Source organism: Clupea harengus, unplaced genomic scaffold (genome assembly GCF_900700415.2).
Source record: "Clupea harengus unplaced genomic scaffold, Ch_v2.0.2, whole genome shotgun sequence".
Classification (NCBI taxonomy): Eukaryota; Metazoa; Chordata; class Actinopteri; order Clupeiformes; family Clupeidae; genus Clupea; species Clupea harengus.
Genome location: NW_024879665.1, coordinates 52,501 through 69,740, shown reverse-complemented (window position 1 = coordinate 69,740; position 17,240 = coordinate 52,501). Strand labels below are relative to the sequence as shown.

Sequence of the window (17,240 nt, the reverse complement as noted above, 5' to 3'; positions counted from 1 at the left end):
GAGAATAAAACCAGCTGGTAAATTCTTGAACATATTTTCACGGAGAAAATAAAACAGACTTGAATGTTTTATGTGTCCATTTATCACACTCAGAAGAAGAGGAGAGAGGCAGATATCCCAGATGTTCTCTCATGTAATGTTTAATTGGCTGCTTAGATAGACCTGCTGCAAATATAGTTCTAGGAAAAGTTACAATGAAAAGGAAGACATCTGCAGAATATATTCAAAATGGTGAAAGTGGATTAAAAAAAAACAGACTGAAAATGTCTACTAAATGTATGTATACTAAATCATATTTCTACACAACCTAAAGGAAGAGGTGTGCATGTTTTAAGTGCATTTCTTTCAAATATTGAATGCATTTACAGTATGTGCATAAGATTCCTATACAAATTATTTTGATGTGAATAGCTTCAGTTAATCTATCTGAAGGTGAAACAACCCAAAAGACTTTAGTAATTCATGAATGCAGGGATAAATCTGCATAAGTCCCTTGAAATTACCCATTGACTAGAAAAGTAGGAAACCTTCACAGAAGGAAAAAATGTTCACCCACACAACGCCATCCAACAGCATTGTGATGCCCCTCCATACATTACCAGAGGTGAAGGAAGACAGATATGTGAGGTAAACATTGCACTGCATTCCAAACATGGTACATGAATGTCGACGTGGAGAGACTTCCTCTTTTATGCCCACCTACTCATGACTACCAGGTAGTCATTTGAGGACTAAAGTAGCACTATACAATTAACACATGTGGCACCCCATAATCAAATCTGACCTGTCAGGCACAGTGTTCTCACCCTGCAAATCAGTGAACTGTACAGTAAAAAAGGGATTGAAATAATACACGTTACAGTCAGTGTCCGCTTGTGCTTGCTGCATACTGGAGCCTCAGTGCAGTAATGTCCGCCTTGTCTGGCCAGATTGCACATGAAAAAGCAAACACTTTCCTACATCAGACAAAGCCACGCTGCGGCTTTGTGTTCCCGTTTTCTCTCCGTGACACGTGGCAGAGCCGGTGCTATGCAGGGTTCGTCGTTCGGTTCATGTTAAACTTCTTGAAACGGTTGGCAGCTGCGACCACATAGAAGTGTTTCTGTATACAAAAAAAGAAATAATACAAAATGTTTTGATGAAACAAAAAATTGTCAAAGGGGGCCTGCCATGAAAAGTTTGGGAACCACTGCATTAAATTCACCTTTCATCCAAATGAAGACATGTTAAGTCACACCAATTAGCAATAGCTGGTTAAGTCTGTAATATATGTCAGAGGCTTAAATTAACTAGCCACTGCCGTATCTACGCAGCAGGTACAAAATGATTGCACCCAAAGGGTGACATTTTGATGCGTAACTATAGATCTTATTTTACTGATGACAAAGCTTAAAGTACTTAACTCAGTTAACAGTTATTACATTTCTGCACTTTTTTATTTCTTATGTAAAATAGTATTTATTGTTACACTAGGTCTCTATTGCTCGTAGCTTGATTGTTCTCTCCTTTGCACGTCGCTTAGGATAAAAGCCTCTGCTAAATGTCTAAATGTAAATGTAAATGTTAAAGGCCACACCACTGAACACACAATGGTATCCCTATATAATTGGCCTCTCACCTTCCATTGCCGATGGGCAGCCAGGTATCGCTGCAGATGGAGCTGGGACTTGAGGCGGACGCACCGTATCTTGGCTTTCTCCTCCAGGTCATTCAGCCAGCTGTGCTTCAGGCACCCTGATGCACTGATGCGACCGCTGGCAGAGGGAGAACACCACAGAGAGAAACAAAATGCTTCAAGAAACAGGTTTGTGTACCAGCAATGGAACCTCTGTGATGCACATCCTTCAGACAATAGGGCTTGAACATCAATTCAAGTGAATGTATAACAGTGATTACTGCAGCACACAAATCCTAATGCAGGTTCAAAATGATCCACGCAGGGCTGATCTAAGTCTGAAGTAAAAGGAATGTTTAGGAATGTTGTAAAGTGTCAATTATTATTTCATTAAAGCTTAGTAGGGAATTATTACCATTTATGTCTCCAAAACTCCATATACCCTTATCTGCCCACACATTTTGAACAAAAGGTTTTTTACCGGATAACAAGTATTTGTTATGCCACAGAGGAGATGATTTATGCCATTTTGATGCAAAACCCACAAATCTTTCAATCTTCTTAAAGATATTTAGCGTGTAAGTGAGAATTGGTCCGTACCTCAAATCGCAATGTTTAATAGAGAGGCCACAGAATAAAAAATCTTTAAGTCTAATTGGGCTAATTATGTTTTCTTCTATTATTTTCCAAGATGAAACAGAATTAGGGTCGAGTAGGGTTATGACATGTTTGGGATATGTTATGGCATATATACTTAATAAAAATGTATGAAATATTGTAATCCCAACTTAAACCAATAAAAAAATGATCCACGCAGCAGACAGGGCACTTGACATCAAGGAAATCTCAAAGTAGGCTAGCTGGCTGATCTATTTTGAGACTGATGCATTGCACCAAGCACCAAAATGAACCATAAAGGATGCAGAGAAGAAACAGGACAGGGGTCACTAAAAGACAAAGCAGTCGCATCAGGCCTGCTTCAGAGCGACCACCTCAGCAGTAGCCTACCATGAGCCTCATAATTGTACCCTGTCTGTGCTTTGGCATTTTGTAGGCTTACAATGGCATCTATTTATGCCACCTGTTCTATTTCATCATCATCAGCAGCTAAACACAGAGTGTCCAGATGCGTCCTGTGTGTTACATCAGTGAGAGGCCAGTCCTTCTCCCTATGATTACTCATGCTCCTGGGGGCTGGGAGGTTGCAGGGCAAAGAGGTTTATGTTGGTGCCTCTGTTCACTGTAAGATTAGCTGATCATTAACAGCGTCTCTGTCTCTAAGTGTTTTTGTTTGAGGCAAAAGCAGGCCTCAGTGTACACATCACGTGTGCCCCCGCAGTGCCACCTGTCATGCTAGCCTGCTATTATCTCTTGCCAACGGAGCACTTGAGCTAGGAATGGGAGGAGATACCTGTCTAAGCATGCAGTGACATGATCAAAGCCCTTTTCCCATAATGACTGCATTAGATGAGCTTGGCTCATGTGTAAACTAAAACCAAAGGTTACAATGTGAGAGTGGAAAAGAGGAATTGGCTGTGTCTTTGATATGGGGGACATAAAAAAGCTAGAAAAGCCAAGTAGATAATTGAGAGGACAGTGTTCTTTTTACAGCAAATAAAGTGAAATGGACATCCTGAATGGTGTTTAGCTGTGGGGGACAGACTAGTGTGGCGTACCATTTGGCAGGAACAAGCAGTCTGGAGACGAAGTCTTTAGCCTCCTCTGACACATTCTCAAAGGCCTCTGAATCAAAGTCCCAGTTTGCATGCAGGATGTTGTTCATGGTCTCTGCGTCGTTATCCCCCAAGAACGGGGACAGACCACTTAAACTGCAACACAACAGTAAAACAGCATCAGCATTATGTGTAAAAGCCAACGCAGAAAGGAAGTAGCTTCAGTATCATAGGATATTGTGCGTAGACACTGTACCCTCAGCCGTTAGATCAAGCCTCTGTTGGTTGTGCCACATACTTGTGAAATTGAAACACAATCCATAAACACCCCCTGCACACATGCACATGATTATAGTGGCTTGAAATAGAGGAGAATAATTGAATTAGCACATCGGAGCTGAAGGGTTGTGTTGGGTTTTGGGACAGCCAGCAGCATGAAGTGGGCCAGGCACACATTCTGGGAATGGGCGAGCCCTCCCAAAGCTCCTTCAACAGCTGTGAGGTTATTAGCATTAATTAAATCAGTGTGGCTCCCCTGAGATAGGTTCTGACTACCACAGGGAAGAGAGGGAGATGGAGGGAGAGGGATAAATAGCCTAGATGGAGGAGTGGAGCGGAATGGAGGGGCTGTTGGTGCCGAGAAGGACAAACTGGCCAGAGAACAATCATGGTTTGTTTCTGGACTGATAGGCCAAATTGGTAGGAATTAAATCCTGTTTACAAAGAGCCATATGGCTGAGAATACTGCCCTTTGGTGGCTGAATCGCTGAATAGTCTGTGCTAAGCTATTTAGACATGCCTGACCTACAGCTTATATGGCCTACCTATTTGCTTTCCACTGAGCTTCTTAATGAACTGAGTCATTTGACTATCGGTGTTCACCGATGTCCAGCAAGGAAGTGCTCACACTTTAAAGGGCATCTTACCAGCTCAAGCTCTTCTGACAGCTGTGAGGGGAAGTATGTGGATCAAACCAAATGCTCTCAGTGCTGTCCAAATGCTAATATCTGTCATATTTTGACACATTGAAATGAATACTGGCAACTCACATGGCATGCTTTTCATTGGTATGAATGATATTGCCATGGTAACCCACTCACAGCATGTAAGTGATGACTCCAACACTCCACATGTCTGTAGGGAAGGAGACAAAGTCGTAGTTGACCACTTCTGGTGCCAGGAACTCAGGCGTGCCAAAGTTGACCTTCAGTTTCTCCCTGGGCCTATATCTGGAGAAGCAAATGGACAGAAATTACATACATGTAGATTATATAGCATCTTTTTTAGCCCCCAAACTATTTCACAGGAATGTCACTGTCAAAATGAGCAGAGCTTAAAAACTGTGTCATTCATGCTCTCAACTACCCCCTACCAGAGGAGCTGCGACAGTAACCATGGCTACAAGATTATAGTTGGAGGAGGATAACAAAAACTGGAGCCAGAGTGACTAACAGAACAAAATGAAAATCTCCTCCAAGAAAGCAATGCAATCTAATGAAATGTGCAATACAGACAAGTTAAGAAAATAAAGCATCACGTGTCACTTCCTCTTACTTCCTGGCCAGGCCAAAGTCAATGATCTTGATCTGGTTTCCTGTGTTGGTCACACATAGAATATTTTCCGGCTGAAACACAAATGTGCACACTCTGTCAGAGTCTAGGAAAACATGATGCACATTATATCAGAGAGACTATCTGGTTTCACAAAAGCATAAGCTTTAAAACACCAAAATGTTTAGAGTTTGTGACATGCAATACATGTTCTCAGTGCTTAGTGGTTTACCTTGAGGTCTAAATGGAGTATGTACTGCTGATGAAGGTACTGGACTCCTTCACAAATCTGCCTTGTGAAAACAATTGCATCCAGCTCGGTCAGTAGGTAGTTGTCATCCACAATGCGGTTGAACAGTTCACCTCCCTCCACACTAGTAATACACACACACAATGCACACAGAAAGAGGGCCAGAGAGAGAAAGAGAGAAGATAAGTTTCCAAGGTGTTGTGGCATATTAAAGTTAGGCTTAATTTAACCAGCTCAGATGAAGTAACAGAGTGGCCAACTTCCTGCTGCGTTCTTTTCTTGCGTGCCATAAATGTGCAATGAGTTGAGGTAAACCTTCCCACACTACTCTGTTTTCAAAATCTCGTTTTTTTTTGTTCTCTGAAATATTTCGCAAATGTTCGGGAACATGGAGGTAATTGTTGAGGTAATGAATGTCATGTCCACATTATTAGCTCACTTGCTCATGACAGAACATTAGTCATAAGTTCATATATTGCAGTGTTGCGTGGTAAAACATTGACAGTGATGTGGATAAAAAGAACCTGTAGCCTGAGAGACAGTAGCGGGAATATAGTCACTGAGGTGTAATGAGCCCACATCACAGCATTGTGTTTCTGCTTTCAGCTTGGAGCATGTTGGATTCCCTAGTCTAGGGATTCCATAATCTAATAATGCAAACTACTGTAATGACGGGAGATAGTACCGCATCCTTCAGTATACTCAGAACACGCTTAGATCTGATAAGTTGCAAGGTAGATCCTTGTGCTGTTGAAACTGTCTGTGACAAGAACAGTGGACAGCAGTGGTATTGCAAAATAAGTCTCTTGTATAAGGTACAGTCTGCGTCAATGTCTAATTAGGGTCAAAACTAATTAAGAAGACGGAACATATTTCCATGATGCACTGCCAGCTGGACAGTATGCCTCTTTTTGGAATAGTTAGAGGATTCTCTTTTTGGGTGGCACTTACTTATTCATTTAATTATTTAACTTTGAACCCAATTATTTTACTGTTAGTTCTCATCAACAATGTGGTTTAACAGTTCACCTCCCTCCACAATAGTAATACACACACACATACACATACACACACAAACACACAGAAAGAGAGAAGATAAGTTTCCAAGGTGTTGTGACATATTAAAGTTAGGCTTAATTTAACCAGCTCAGATGAAGTAACAGAGTGGCCAACTTCCTGCTGCGTTCTTTTCTTGTGTGCCATAAATGTGCAATGAGTTGAGGTAAACCTTCCCACACTACTCTGTTTTCAAAATCTCAGTTTTTTGTCCTCTGCCATATTCCGCAAAAGTGTGTCAACATTGTTGAGGAATGAACGGCATGTCCACATTATTAGCTCACTTGCTCATGACAGAGCATCAGTCATAAGAGTCATAACCTGTAAATATAGGGTATATTTCATATATTGCAGTGTTGTAGTACTATTGCGTGGTGAAACATTAAGAGTGATGTTGATAAGAAGAACCTGTAGCCTGAGAGACAGTAGCGGGAATATATATATATAAAAAAACTGCTCCTTTAAATAGTTGTGGTTCTGGTAGTCTATTAATGCAAACTACTGTAATGACGGGAGATAGTACCGCATCCTTCAGGATACTCAGCACACGCTTAGATTTGATAAGTTGCAAGGTAGATCCTTGTGCTGTTGAAACTGTCTGTGACAAGAACAGTGGACAGCAGTGGTATTGCAAAATAAGTCTCTTGTATAAGGTACAGTCTGCGTCAATGTCTAATTAGGGTAAAAACTAATTAAGAAGACGGAACATATTTCCATGATGCACTGCCAGCTGGACAGTATGCCTCTTTTTGGAATAGTTAGAGGATTCTCTTTTTGGGTGGCACTTACTTATTCATTTAATTATTTAACTTTGAACCCAATTATTTTACTGTTAGTTCTCATCAACAATGTGGTTTAACAGTTCACCTCCCTCCACAATAGTAATACACACACACATACACATACACACACAAACACACAGAAAGAGAGAAGATAAGTTTCCAAGGTGTTGTGGCATATTAAAGTTAGGCTTAATTTAACCAGCTCAGATGAAGTAACAGAGTGGCCAACTTCCTGCTGCGTTCTTTTCTTGCGTGCCATAAATGTGCAATGAGTTGAGGTAAACCTTCCCACACTTCTCTTGTTGCAAGGTAGATCCTTGTGCTGTTGAAACTGTCTGTGACAAGAACAGTGGACAGCAGTGGTATTGCAAAACAAGTCTCTTGTATAAGGTACAGTCTGCGTCAATGTCTAATTAGGGTAAAAACTAATTAAGAAGACGGAACATATTTCCATGATGCACTGTCATCTGGACAGTATGCCTCTTTTTGGAATGGTTAGAGGACACTAACTTATTCATTGAATAATTTTACTTTGAACCCAAATCTTTTTGTATTATTTTATACCATACAATGTTTGAGCAAGTAATGGTTAGGTATTGAGAAAATTACATTTTAGAAAATATACCAGTGATTGAGGGGGAAATAATTGCTTACTATTCCATTATGAGAGTGAGGTTTGTCCTTGACTCAAAGGCATCATAGAGCTGAATCAGATTCACGTGGTTCAACTGATTCATGACTCCAATCTCATTCTTCACCTCATCCTGCAAAACACAGACAGACAGACAGATGGACAGAGGAGAGAAAATATGATGGAGAGAAAATAGTAGAATTAGCATATGTAAGCTGGACAATAGAGATATCACATAATATTGTTACATCTAAATAAAACACTGCTCTCCAATGGCCGAAGAGTATTTTTCTACAAACTGTAATTTTCCTTTCAGGTTACCATCAACAGTTATATTTTAGACTAAAAGAAGGAGATGCTCTATTTTGACTGACTTGTAATTCTATGAATAGGAGACTTGTGTGAAAACAGCAAATTAAATGTTTGAACAGTTTTTTACTCACTGTTCCAGCTTTAACAGGTTATTTTAAATGTAACAGAGGACGCTGGGTGTAACATGAGTACCATTTATTTTGGTTAAGGAGATCAAAGGATGTGTTGGCGCATGTGTGTATGTGCCTTGGATGTGTGCGTGCCTATACATGTTAGAGAAGGTGTGTGTGAGTGTGTGTGTGTGCGTGTGCGTGTGCGTGTGCGTAGGGGGTGTCTTTACCAGCTTGTTTGTAACCAGTGTATGAGAAAAACAGAGCTAGACCATTTGTCCATCATGTAGTGGTACATCTCAACTGGACAACAACTTTGCCCCCAGATCTGATTTGATGTCATACCTCACTGTCTCAGGTTCAGGGTCAGCGGCTGGTTAAGTTCGTCAACAATGTGCTTATGAGGGGACTCTTGTCATTAGAAGATGTAATTAGAGTCAGTTGTTGAAGGCCAAGGATGTGGGTGAAATAGAGAGAAAGTGATGATGGAGTTTGAAGCTTTGAGAATGGTGCTGAGCCAGTCAGCCATGTTGGTGTTTATAGTAGTGTGTAACCATATGTGTGTGTATGTGTGTTGAGGTATGGTGAGAGAGGTGCACACAAGTGTCTGTGTTTGTTTGTGTGTGTGTGTGTGTGTGTGCCTGTTTGTGTGCCTGTGTGTGTGTGTGTGTGTGTGTGCCTGTTTGTGTGTGTGTGTGTGTGTGTGTGTGTGTGTGTGTGTGTGTGTGTGTGTGTGCGTGTGTGTGCCTGTTTGTGTGTGTGTGTGTATGTGTGTGTGCCTGTTTGTTTGTGTGTATGTGTGTGTGTGTGTGTGTGCCTGTGTGCATGCGTGTGTGAACGTGCAGTGTGCAGTGCTAGCGGCTGTTGTTGGGGAAATGTTCCCATAAATCAACTTAACAGGAACAGAGTGAAAGGTGGGATCAGGGCTGCCGGTTGTTGGGGGGCGGGGGGCGGGGGCCGGGGGTGAGGGGTGGGGGGGGGGCTGGGGACTGGAGATTGGTATGCTGGGGGTAGAGGAGATACCAAGGACACATGGGGGGTCTTTGCTGCTTGATACCCACCCTTTCCTTCATCCCTCTGACTTTGATGATCTTGGCCGCGAGGGTAAGTCCTGATGACAGTTCTGCACACTTATGGACCTGGCCGAAGCGACCGCTGGGGAGACATGCACAAACACTCACATACAGAGCACCTTTATGCACTTGTTTACGCTCCTAGAATGCATAGATTGCCTAATGCACACAAACATACATAAACACAAAATCTCTCCTATATTCTCTTCAGCACACACACACACACACACACACACACACACACACACACACACACACACACACACACACACACACACACACACACACACACACACACAACCACAACCACAAACACTCATATACACACACAATGCACACACAACGCACAAACACCCTTAAATGAATGGCTATGCATGAATGGAAACATTTCAGCATATTCCCTTGCAGGTGAGCCCTGCGCAGAATGCCTGGCTCTCGTCTCTGATTACATCAATGGGGACAGCTCCGGGTGGTTTATATAGCCCATCACAGTGCGCAGCCATGGTGCTGCCTATGTTGAGATGGCTGCCGCTGCCTCAGAGAGAGAGAGGCCTATGCAAATGGAGCTACTCACCACCTCCCAAAAATAAACCCTGCCCACGCCAAGTAGAACACAAGCTCCGCTGCTTCTTAGTGGATATGGGAGGGGAGGATTAGACATGTCTGTGCTGCCAGGAGTTTGACTCAGCGTGGCTACGTGGTATCTCTTCCCCTTCTCTCTCCGGCCATCTCACGCTATCACACACCCCTGCACTTTCGTGCCGGCCTGCTCCCGATTATCTGTGAACTCCACAGCGAGTTAGCCTACCAATCTGCCTTTATCTGTCTTGCCATTGTCAGCGGGACATTATTGGGTAAATGCCAGGCTGACAGTACATTGATAGGGCAGAGTTAAAAATAAAGTCTGGTAGTGGTGACCCTTATCAGAAGTCTGAGGGGTCTTGGGTGAGCAGAATGGAGCAGGAGTTCAATCTGCCTTTTCCATACATAACTATACAGTCAGTGCTTAGATGGGATCAAACCAACAATATGATTTACATTTTATTAAAACAAGATATGTAGTATATTCCGTATGAGTTAACTGAACACTTCTGAGTATGTAACTACTCAATCAAAATGATTTTCCCGGTAGAACAGCAGGAACTGTCAAAACCCACCTCTTTCACAATTTGACGAGAATTGTACAAATGCCAGACACTAATGTCTGAAAAAAACAAGTTCTCAAGATGTAAGACAGGATGTCTCTGGGCACGTACATCCAGTCCTGTCCCATGGTTGGGTTCTGATGCAATGCTGCCTATTGTGCCTGCCTGCCTGCCTGCCTGCCTGCCTGCCAGCTTGTTTGTGCTTTTCTCATTGTATGCCTTTGCTCAGGTTAGCACTCTGCACACTCTGTGCCATGCAAAGTCTGCCTCATATGTTCTTTTCATTTGATGAATACCATCAAGGAATTGAGCTCACTTCGACATCTATGTGTAATCCGAGCATTTCCAAAGTAAGGAATTTAAGTGAAAAGAAAGTTGATCTGGACTTACCCACCCAGGATCTCGTTAGGTTTGACACTGTAGTAGGAGCCCATGGGTACTTGCTTGGCACTTACGATACGGTGGAGAAAGGGAGCAGCTTGAGGAGGGCAGTCATCTAGAGAGACAAACAACAGGGAGACATAAGAAGGGACAACACACTGTTGGAGACGATCACAGTCATCTAGAGAGACAAACAACAGGGAGACATAAGAAGGGACAACACACTGTTGGAGACGATCACAGTCATCTAGAGAGACAAACAACAGGGAGACATAAGAAGGGACAACACACTGTTGGAGACGATCACAGTCATCTAGAGAGACAAACAACAGGGAGACATAAGAATGGACAACACACTGTTGGAGACGATCACAGTCATCTAGAGAGACAAACAACAGGGAGACATAAGAAGGGACAACACACTGTTGGAGACGATCACAGTCATCTAGAGCAGGGGGTTTCAACTGGTTTTGTCCCAGGGACCACCATTCTGACTAGAAATGAATTTGCGGCCCACTGATGTGCCTGCACGCGCGTGCGTGTTTGTAACCGCCGCCGCCACGCCCCCTCCCCCTGCACAGATATTATATGTGAAATTATCAGGGTACATCACTAGCCACCGCCCACGCCCCCTCCCCCTGCACAGATATTATATGTGAAATTATCAGGGTACATCGCTAGCCACCGCCATGCCCCTCCCCCTGCACAGATATTATATGTGAAATTATCAGGGTACATCACTAGCCACCGCCCACGCCCCCTCCCCCTGCACAGATATTATATGTGAAATTATCAGGGTACATCACTAGCCACCGCCCACGCCCCCTCCCCCTGCACAGATATTATATGTGAAATTATCAGGGTACATCGCTAGCCACCGCCATGCCCCCTCCCCCTGCACAGATATTATATGTGAAATTATCAGGGTACATCACTAGCCACCGCCCACGCCCCCTCCCCCTGCACAGATATTATATGTGAAATTATCAGGGTACATCGCTAGCCACCGCCATGCCCCCTCCCCCTGCACAGATATTTTGCCTATAACACTTAAATATGTGCAGTTATCCCGGTAGATCACTAACCGCCGTCACCACACCCCCTCCCCCCGCGCACATATTCCGCCTGTGGCACTTGTCAGTGTAATTTCTTCGATATTTTTTACGATATTCAAGAGTAATCTGGAAATGTGTTGAAACATCAAAGCGAATTTATAAAAAAAAAAAATTCAATGGTGAACTGATCAACATGTCGCGGACCCCCTGCAATGCCGTCGCGGACCCCCGGTTGAAAACCCCTGATCTAGAGTGATAAACAACAGGAAGACATAAAAAGGGACAACACACTGTTGGAGACGATCACGCCGAAGACATCACATGAGGATCAGTTGGATATGTGTCTACCACCAAACATGTGCATCAAATGAATGAATTAAGTTCTAGTCAGCAATTAGTGGGCTCCAAGCACGATGGGTAAACTGGCCCAAGCAGGGGAAGATTGAATCATTTTGTAAATGATTCGTAAGGATTTCAATTAATTTTGAAGATGACCATGTCAGAGGAACAGAGGAAAACATTGTGTAACGACATCTTATAGATGATTTATTTGAAATTGGGTGAATAACTTCTATATGCCATTATTAATAAGCCTACACAATTGCATCAAGATTGTCCATTCACATAAGCATGGATTAGCCGCTGAATGTTGAGCAAGTCAAATTGAACTTTGGGAGATACCAAATGCCATATTTCCAAATTTCCGCATTTTGGCATATGCGGTTCCTGAGATATTGAATAGGTCAGTTGTATTGCGCCCTATGGACAAAATGTAATGACATTTGGTATGCTTCCAAAGAATGTGGCCAAATATAAGCATACCAAAACAGCGAACAAAATTTAAAAACAGCAAAATTCACGAAATTTGGCGTGCATCCCAAACATGTGGCAGCGATGCAGCGTGTCAAATTTTGTGAACTTTGAACCTTCACATCAAAATATATTAGCAAGTGAAGCGCTAGATTTTTTGCATTGAACATTATGCACTACTCCACCAATGAGACGTAATGAGCTAGGGTCATGGCGTGACAAATTTGTAGGTTTTGGTGAAACGGTTGTTCTTCAGGGGGCACTAGCTCAAAGAGACATGCCCACCCAGGGACACAAACCTTATATTCCGTATCAGCCATATGGCGCTACAATCACGGCAAGTTTCATGTGGATGTGTGAAGTCTAAGTGTGATATTGTTGACCAAAAAACAATAACTTGACAAACACTATATGACCATCCTGCACAGTGCTATTATCATCAGTAGGAGGTGCTGGTAGGATTACTCACCTATGACCAATAGCTGTGAATCTGAATCCTTGCCCAGAAGACTAAGCAGTGAGTTTTTCTCAGTCACAGGTGGTTGCGGAGGAGTTGCTTTTGTGCAGTCTTCAACCGTTTCTGACACTGTAGCTAACGTGGGTTTGTCTTGGACTTTGTCCACAGGTTTTGTTTGCACCTGGTCTAATTGTGGTTCAGGAACAGTTGGTGCGGACCCTGCCTCATCTGCCTCAGTGCTGGGTTTATCCGCCTTGGCTCCGCTCGCCTCTGGTGGGGGCTTCGGTTCTTCTCGGGGAACCGCTTCCTGCAGCTTTGACTGAGTTGTTAATTCCTCCTCATCAAATCTTAGTGGTTTTTCCTCTTGGCTTGGTTGTGGAGGGATGTCGCTACCGTCCACCGCAACGTCTATTCCCTCTTTGGCGCTGGGCAAAGTAAAACATATGGCTGTATGAACATGGCTACCAACTCTGCCTTTTCATAAGTATGGAAACTGCATATTGAATCCATTTTAGGGCAGGTTGGTTTTAAAAAGAGAGGCCTTTTCTGGTCTGTGGTAACAATATATTTAGGTTGATATACACTGTATTGCCACTTCTACATGCACCGTACGCACAGTGAAAGCCACCAACCACTTAAAAACCTTCCGTTTAAGGACATGAAAGCATACCCTGTTAACTGAGTTTTGAAAAAAAACAACTGAAGGACATTTGAACATTCACAATTCAACATGTGTCTGTGCACGAGTGCTGTGTGGGTTGTGAGCTGTGAGTCAGTGGCCCTTTGTCCTGCTGTTCTTCCAGGGACACTCAGGCTGTGTGTGTTCTAATTTAACCATGGTCCTTGCAGCCTTGACATCAACACAAAACCCTTTTCAGGAGCATAATGCCAGCCCGTCCTGGGGTATCTTTTTCCTATAGATGATGAGTTTGTGAAAGACACATGCATGTTTTGCACAATGGTTGCTGAATGTTTGAATGTTTGAACCTTCATATGGGTGTACCTTGCTTCCTCTCCAACTGACAATGCCTGTGGAGTCATAATAGCCAATACCGTGGCTACAGTCTCATCCTCGATCAATACCACAACAGCCTCAATAGGAGCCTCTGTGATGGCCAACACCTGCTGCACCTCTGGAGCAAAGGTCTGGACCCTGGTGGGCTCTCTGCTCTTCAGCGTCACCTCCTTCTGCCGCCGCTGGGCTTTGCTGGATTCTTCCGCCTCACTGGAAGGTTGAGCGCCCACCTTGCACTCTGCATCCTGACCTTTGACCTCTGGTAAAACAACTTCTGACTCAGGAGACTTAGCAGGCACGTTCAGGCTCTGTACTTGACTCTTCTCACCCTGCTGGTGTTTATCTGTGCAAGAACAAAGAACCAAACTGAGACAGACACAAAAAACAGCCACACGGTATAATACAGTGCATTTCACCAGTGACACCCTGTGATCTTTGTAATGTACTTGTGTTCTGAATCATATTATTTTGTTCATAAACAGCTCATGCGATGCACTAAAATAACTGTTGAACCCCATGTTGTAACCTATGCCCTAAAGAAATCTGCGGCACCATGCCTAATGTAAGCAGCACATTAAAAATAGTCGACATGAATTCAAACCAGTGGAAAAGCCAGAGGTCAACTCTTACCCGGTACAGAATCTTGAATGTCCTCCTGGACCTGTGTTCCTTGATCACACAGATCAGGTTTATGCTTCACACTGCCATCCTCTGATTTAGTTTTCTGACAGGGGGAAGAAATATAACTTTAAGTAATATTATAACCTGGATATTCACCAAACATTTGAAAAGCCAGAACGTCAAACATGTCTGTGTCAATTGTTTATATATACATATGTGTGTGTGTGTGTGTGTGTGTGTGTGTGTGTGTGTGTCTGTGTGTCTGTGTGTGTGTGTAGGTAGACCCACACAAGGTTTCTGCAAAAACTATAACATTTCTGACAGAGGTCCTCAGTAATGAAATAATATTGTCAGGTGTTTTATGACTCCAAAAACAAATACCTTTATGCTGGTCCACAAACATTGATTATAAAAGGCAAACACAGGCCAGCATTCCACAGTCAAATAGCAGAGACTCTCTGGCTTGCTAATGCCTGGGTGTGACATTCCCCAGACACATTCCCATTCATTGAGAACAAGTGGTCATGTTTTTTTGTCAGCATTTACGCCACTCAGAATATGACGCTCTCGAGTGTCTGAAGTGTACTTCACTTAACAACACTGTGACGCCATTTGACAGCAGACTGGGCTATTAAGCCCCGGCAGCTCTGCCTTGTTTTATCCCAGCTAAGCCTAGACTAACTGGGAGATGCCTGCTGTAAGTGGATCTTTTACTGAAAAGAATCTGTAGGAGATCGGAGTGCTGTGTTTAGGGCGTAGCGCTTGGGTAGGTGAAGGGTGACTGCTCTCTGATCTACCTACTGCTCCCATACATCTACAACAGCCTCAGGCCCGAATGAAAACAAATTGTAACCTAGCCTTTCTACTCTTCTGTAGATATGAGCAGATCATGTATTCCAACACAGTTTTATGTATGCTAACAGAGAAACTACACTACACAAAGTTTTTGCCTATTAAATACAAGTTGATTGCATAGTAAGTTAAAGGTTAAAATAATGATTGCTTTCCAGAATTGGTCTTTAGCATTTTGTATTTGAATTTGATATTACTGATTTCATTTTCCAACACTGTGTTTAAACCACATAGAGATAGTTATAAGTTTGAACACTCAACCACAAGAGCCCTATGCCAGCTAATGACCTTGCATCTTCTTAAAACACATCTCTGGTTTGAGTTTTAAAGAGGGTCCCATAAGTTTGGATTGCGTAACACTAGATGACTTTGGATTTACAGCTGCTAGAAAAATATCCCTCAGACAGTCGTGTGTTCACCCTGGCCCCTGAGATTAAGTGGCTTTACACAAACACAGCCAGGGGGTAACCACCACATATTACACACCCAAAACTGCACCTGCACTCACAGTTTGCATTCCATTGAAATCCTACGAAAAGAGCTACAAGGGTTCCTATCAGCTGAATAGAATCGTGCAAGTGCTTTGCAGTGGCTCATACTGAATACACATTTATCTCAAATCAACAAAACACAAATATAGAAATTAAAATCATATAAAAGATCTGGTGATGTCTGGTAAACCATGAAGCGGTCCACTACTCTGCTGATGGACAGTTGTACTGCCGTGTGATTGTGATTCATGTGGAGACCACTGACCTCCACCTCTGCCCTGGACTGCTCCTCCTGCCTCCCCCAGGGTACAATGCCTTTCAGAATGAACTCCACTATCTTGGAGCTGCGGAACACCTCGCCCACGTAGGCCAGTACTTTATCCACCGCAGACACTGAGCTGGCGATGCCCTCCATCTTGACCCGCTGGCAGCGGCCCTCCTCCTGCACGCCCTTCAAAAGTGCCACCGTCTCTCCACAAAGCGCCCTAACTTCTGCCAGCAGTGTGCCCTCGGAGGGTGTCCGTGACTGACCCTGCCTCAGCTGTGCCAGGTCCCTCCCCAGGGCTCCCAGCCCCTCACACACGGTGTCCAGCCTGCGCACCACCTCGGCTTGGCCGCTGGCGATCTGCTCCACCTTGCCCTCCAGCAGGCTGAGCTTGATTTCCACGCCACCGAAGCTGGACAGGAGGTTGCTGCTGGGCTTCTTCACAGCTCCTGTCGGCGCTCCACCATTATCCAGCTTGCCTCCCTCGTACATCTTGGCAATGCAAGAGGCCAAAGTCGCCTGCTTACTCATCGTTTCGGCAAAACCTCTCCCCAGACGAAAGGCGTGAAAAGAGTGGAGACGCTGCTAATCCCTCTGTCACAAGGCAGGGCGGGAGACACGACTATTTTCGTTTATTCAAGCCCTTCTCTCCAAAGTCCTGGGGTGTCTGTGTTCCTCTGAGACGCAGACCGCTCTGTTGGACCCTGTTGTCAGTATGTGCCAGAGACATGACACCACTTAAATAAACACCTCTGTGTGGGTATCTTATCTCGCCTCTTCTACCCTCCCACCATCTCTCCCCTTGTCCCTGGGCTTTTATATGACCTACAGGGCCCTGGAGCTGCCAACGTTCCAGTGATCCCTTGACGTCACTAAAACATTTAAATTCACCCCAGCAGATGCTGTTGACAGGAGGGTGCGCAAGGAATGACCTTTCCAAAAATCGCCAGCTATCTGCCAGAGCAGAGGAAGATGTGGGTCCTGCAGAGGTTGTTTGCTTTAAAATCGTTGCCTCATACCTCCATTGGCGCCACTGGGCCACATTTGTGGGTTCCATATTTAGGACAACCACACACAGCTGTTCCAGGTGACCCA

At 43.8% G+C, this 17,240-nt stretch overlaps 1 protein-coding gene across 2 annotated transcripts in view; it reads right to left on the bottom strand.

Annotated features, from left to right (window-relative positions):
- Positions 1-115: 115 nt before the first annotated feature.
- mylk3 (myosin light chain kinase 3) overlaps positions 116-17,240 on the bottom strand; it is a 21,437-nt gene continuing 4,312 nt past the window's right edge. The window contains exons 1-13 of one of the 2 annotated variants that reach the window (XM_042704435.1): positions 16,146-17,022; positions 14,547-14,640; positions 13,905-14,259; positions 12,914-13,326; positions 10,589-10,694; positions 9,042-9,135; positions 7,582-7,691; positions 5,072-5,213; positions 4,843-4,913; positions 4,389-4,517; positions 3,292-3,444; positions 1,619-1,754; positions 116-1,102 (exon numbers count right to left, since the gene is read on the bottom strand). In XM_042704435.1, coding sequence (XP_042560369.1) covers positions 1,028-1,102; positions 1,619-1,754; positions 3,292-3,444; positions 4,389-4,517; positions 4,843-4,913; positions 5,072-5,213; positions 7,582-7,691; positions 9,042-9,135; positions 10,589-10,694; positions 12,914-13,326; positions 13,905-14,259; positions 14,547-14,640; positions 16,146-16,676 — 2,409 coding nt within the window. In that variant the 5' untranslated portion in view covers positions 16,677-17,022 and the 3' untranslated portion in view covers positions 116-1,027. Of the gene's footprint in view, positions 1,103-1,618; positions 1,755-3,291; positions 3,445-4,388; positions 4,518-4,842; positions 4,914-5,071; positions 5,214-7,581; positions 7,692-9,041; positions 9,136-10,588; positions 10,695-12,913; positions 13,327-13,904; positions 14,260-14,546; positions 14,641-16,145; positions 17,023-17,240 lie in introns of those variants that run through there. The other variant, XM_042704436.1, reaches the window with a different exon arrangement.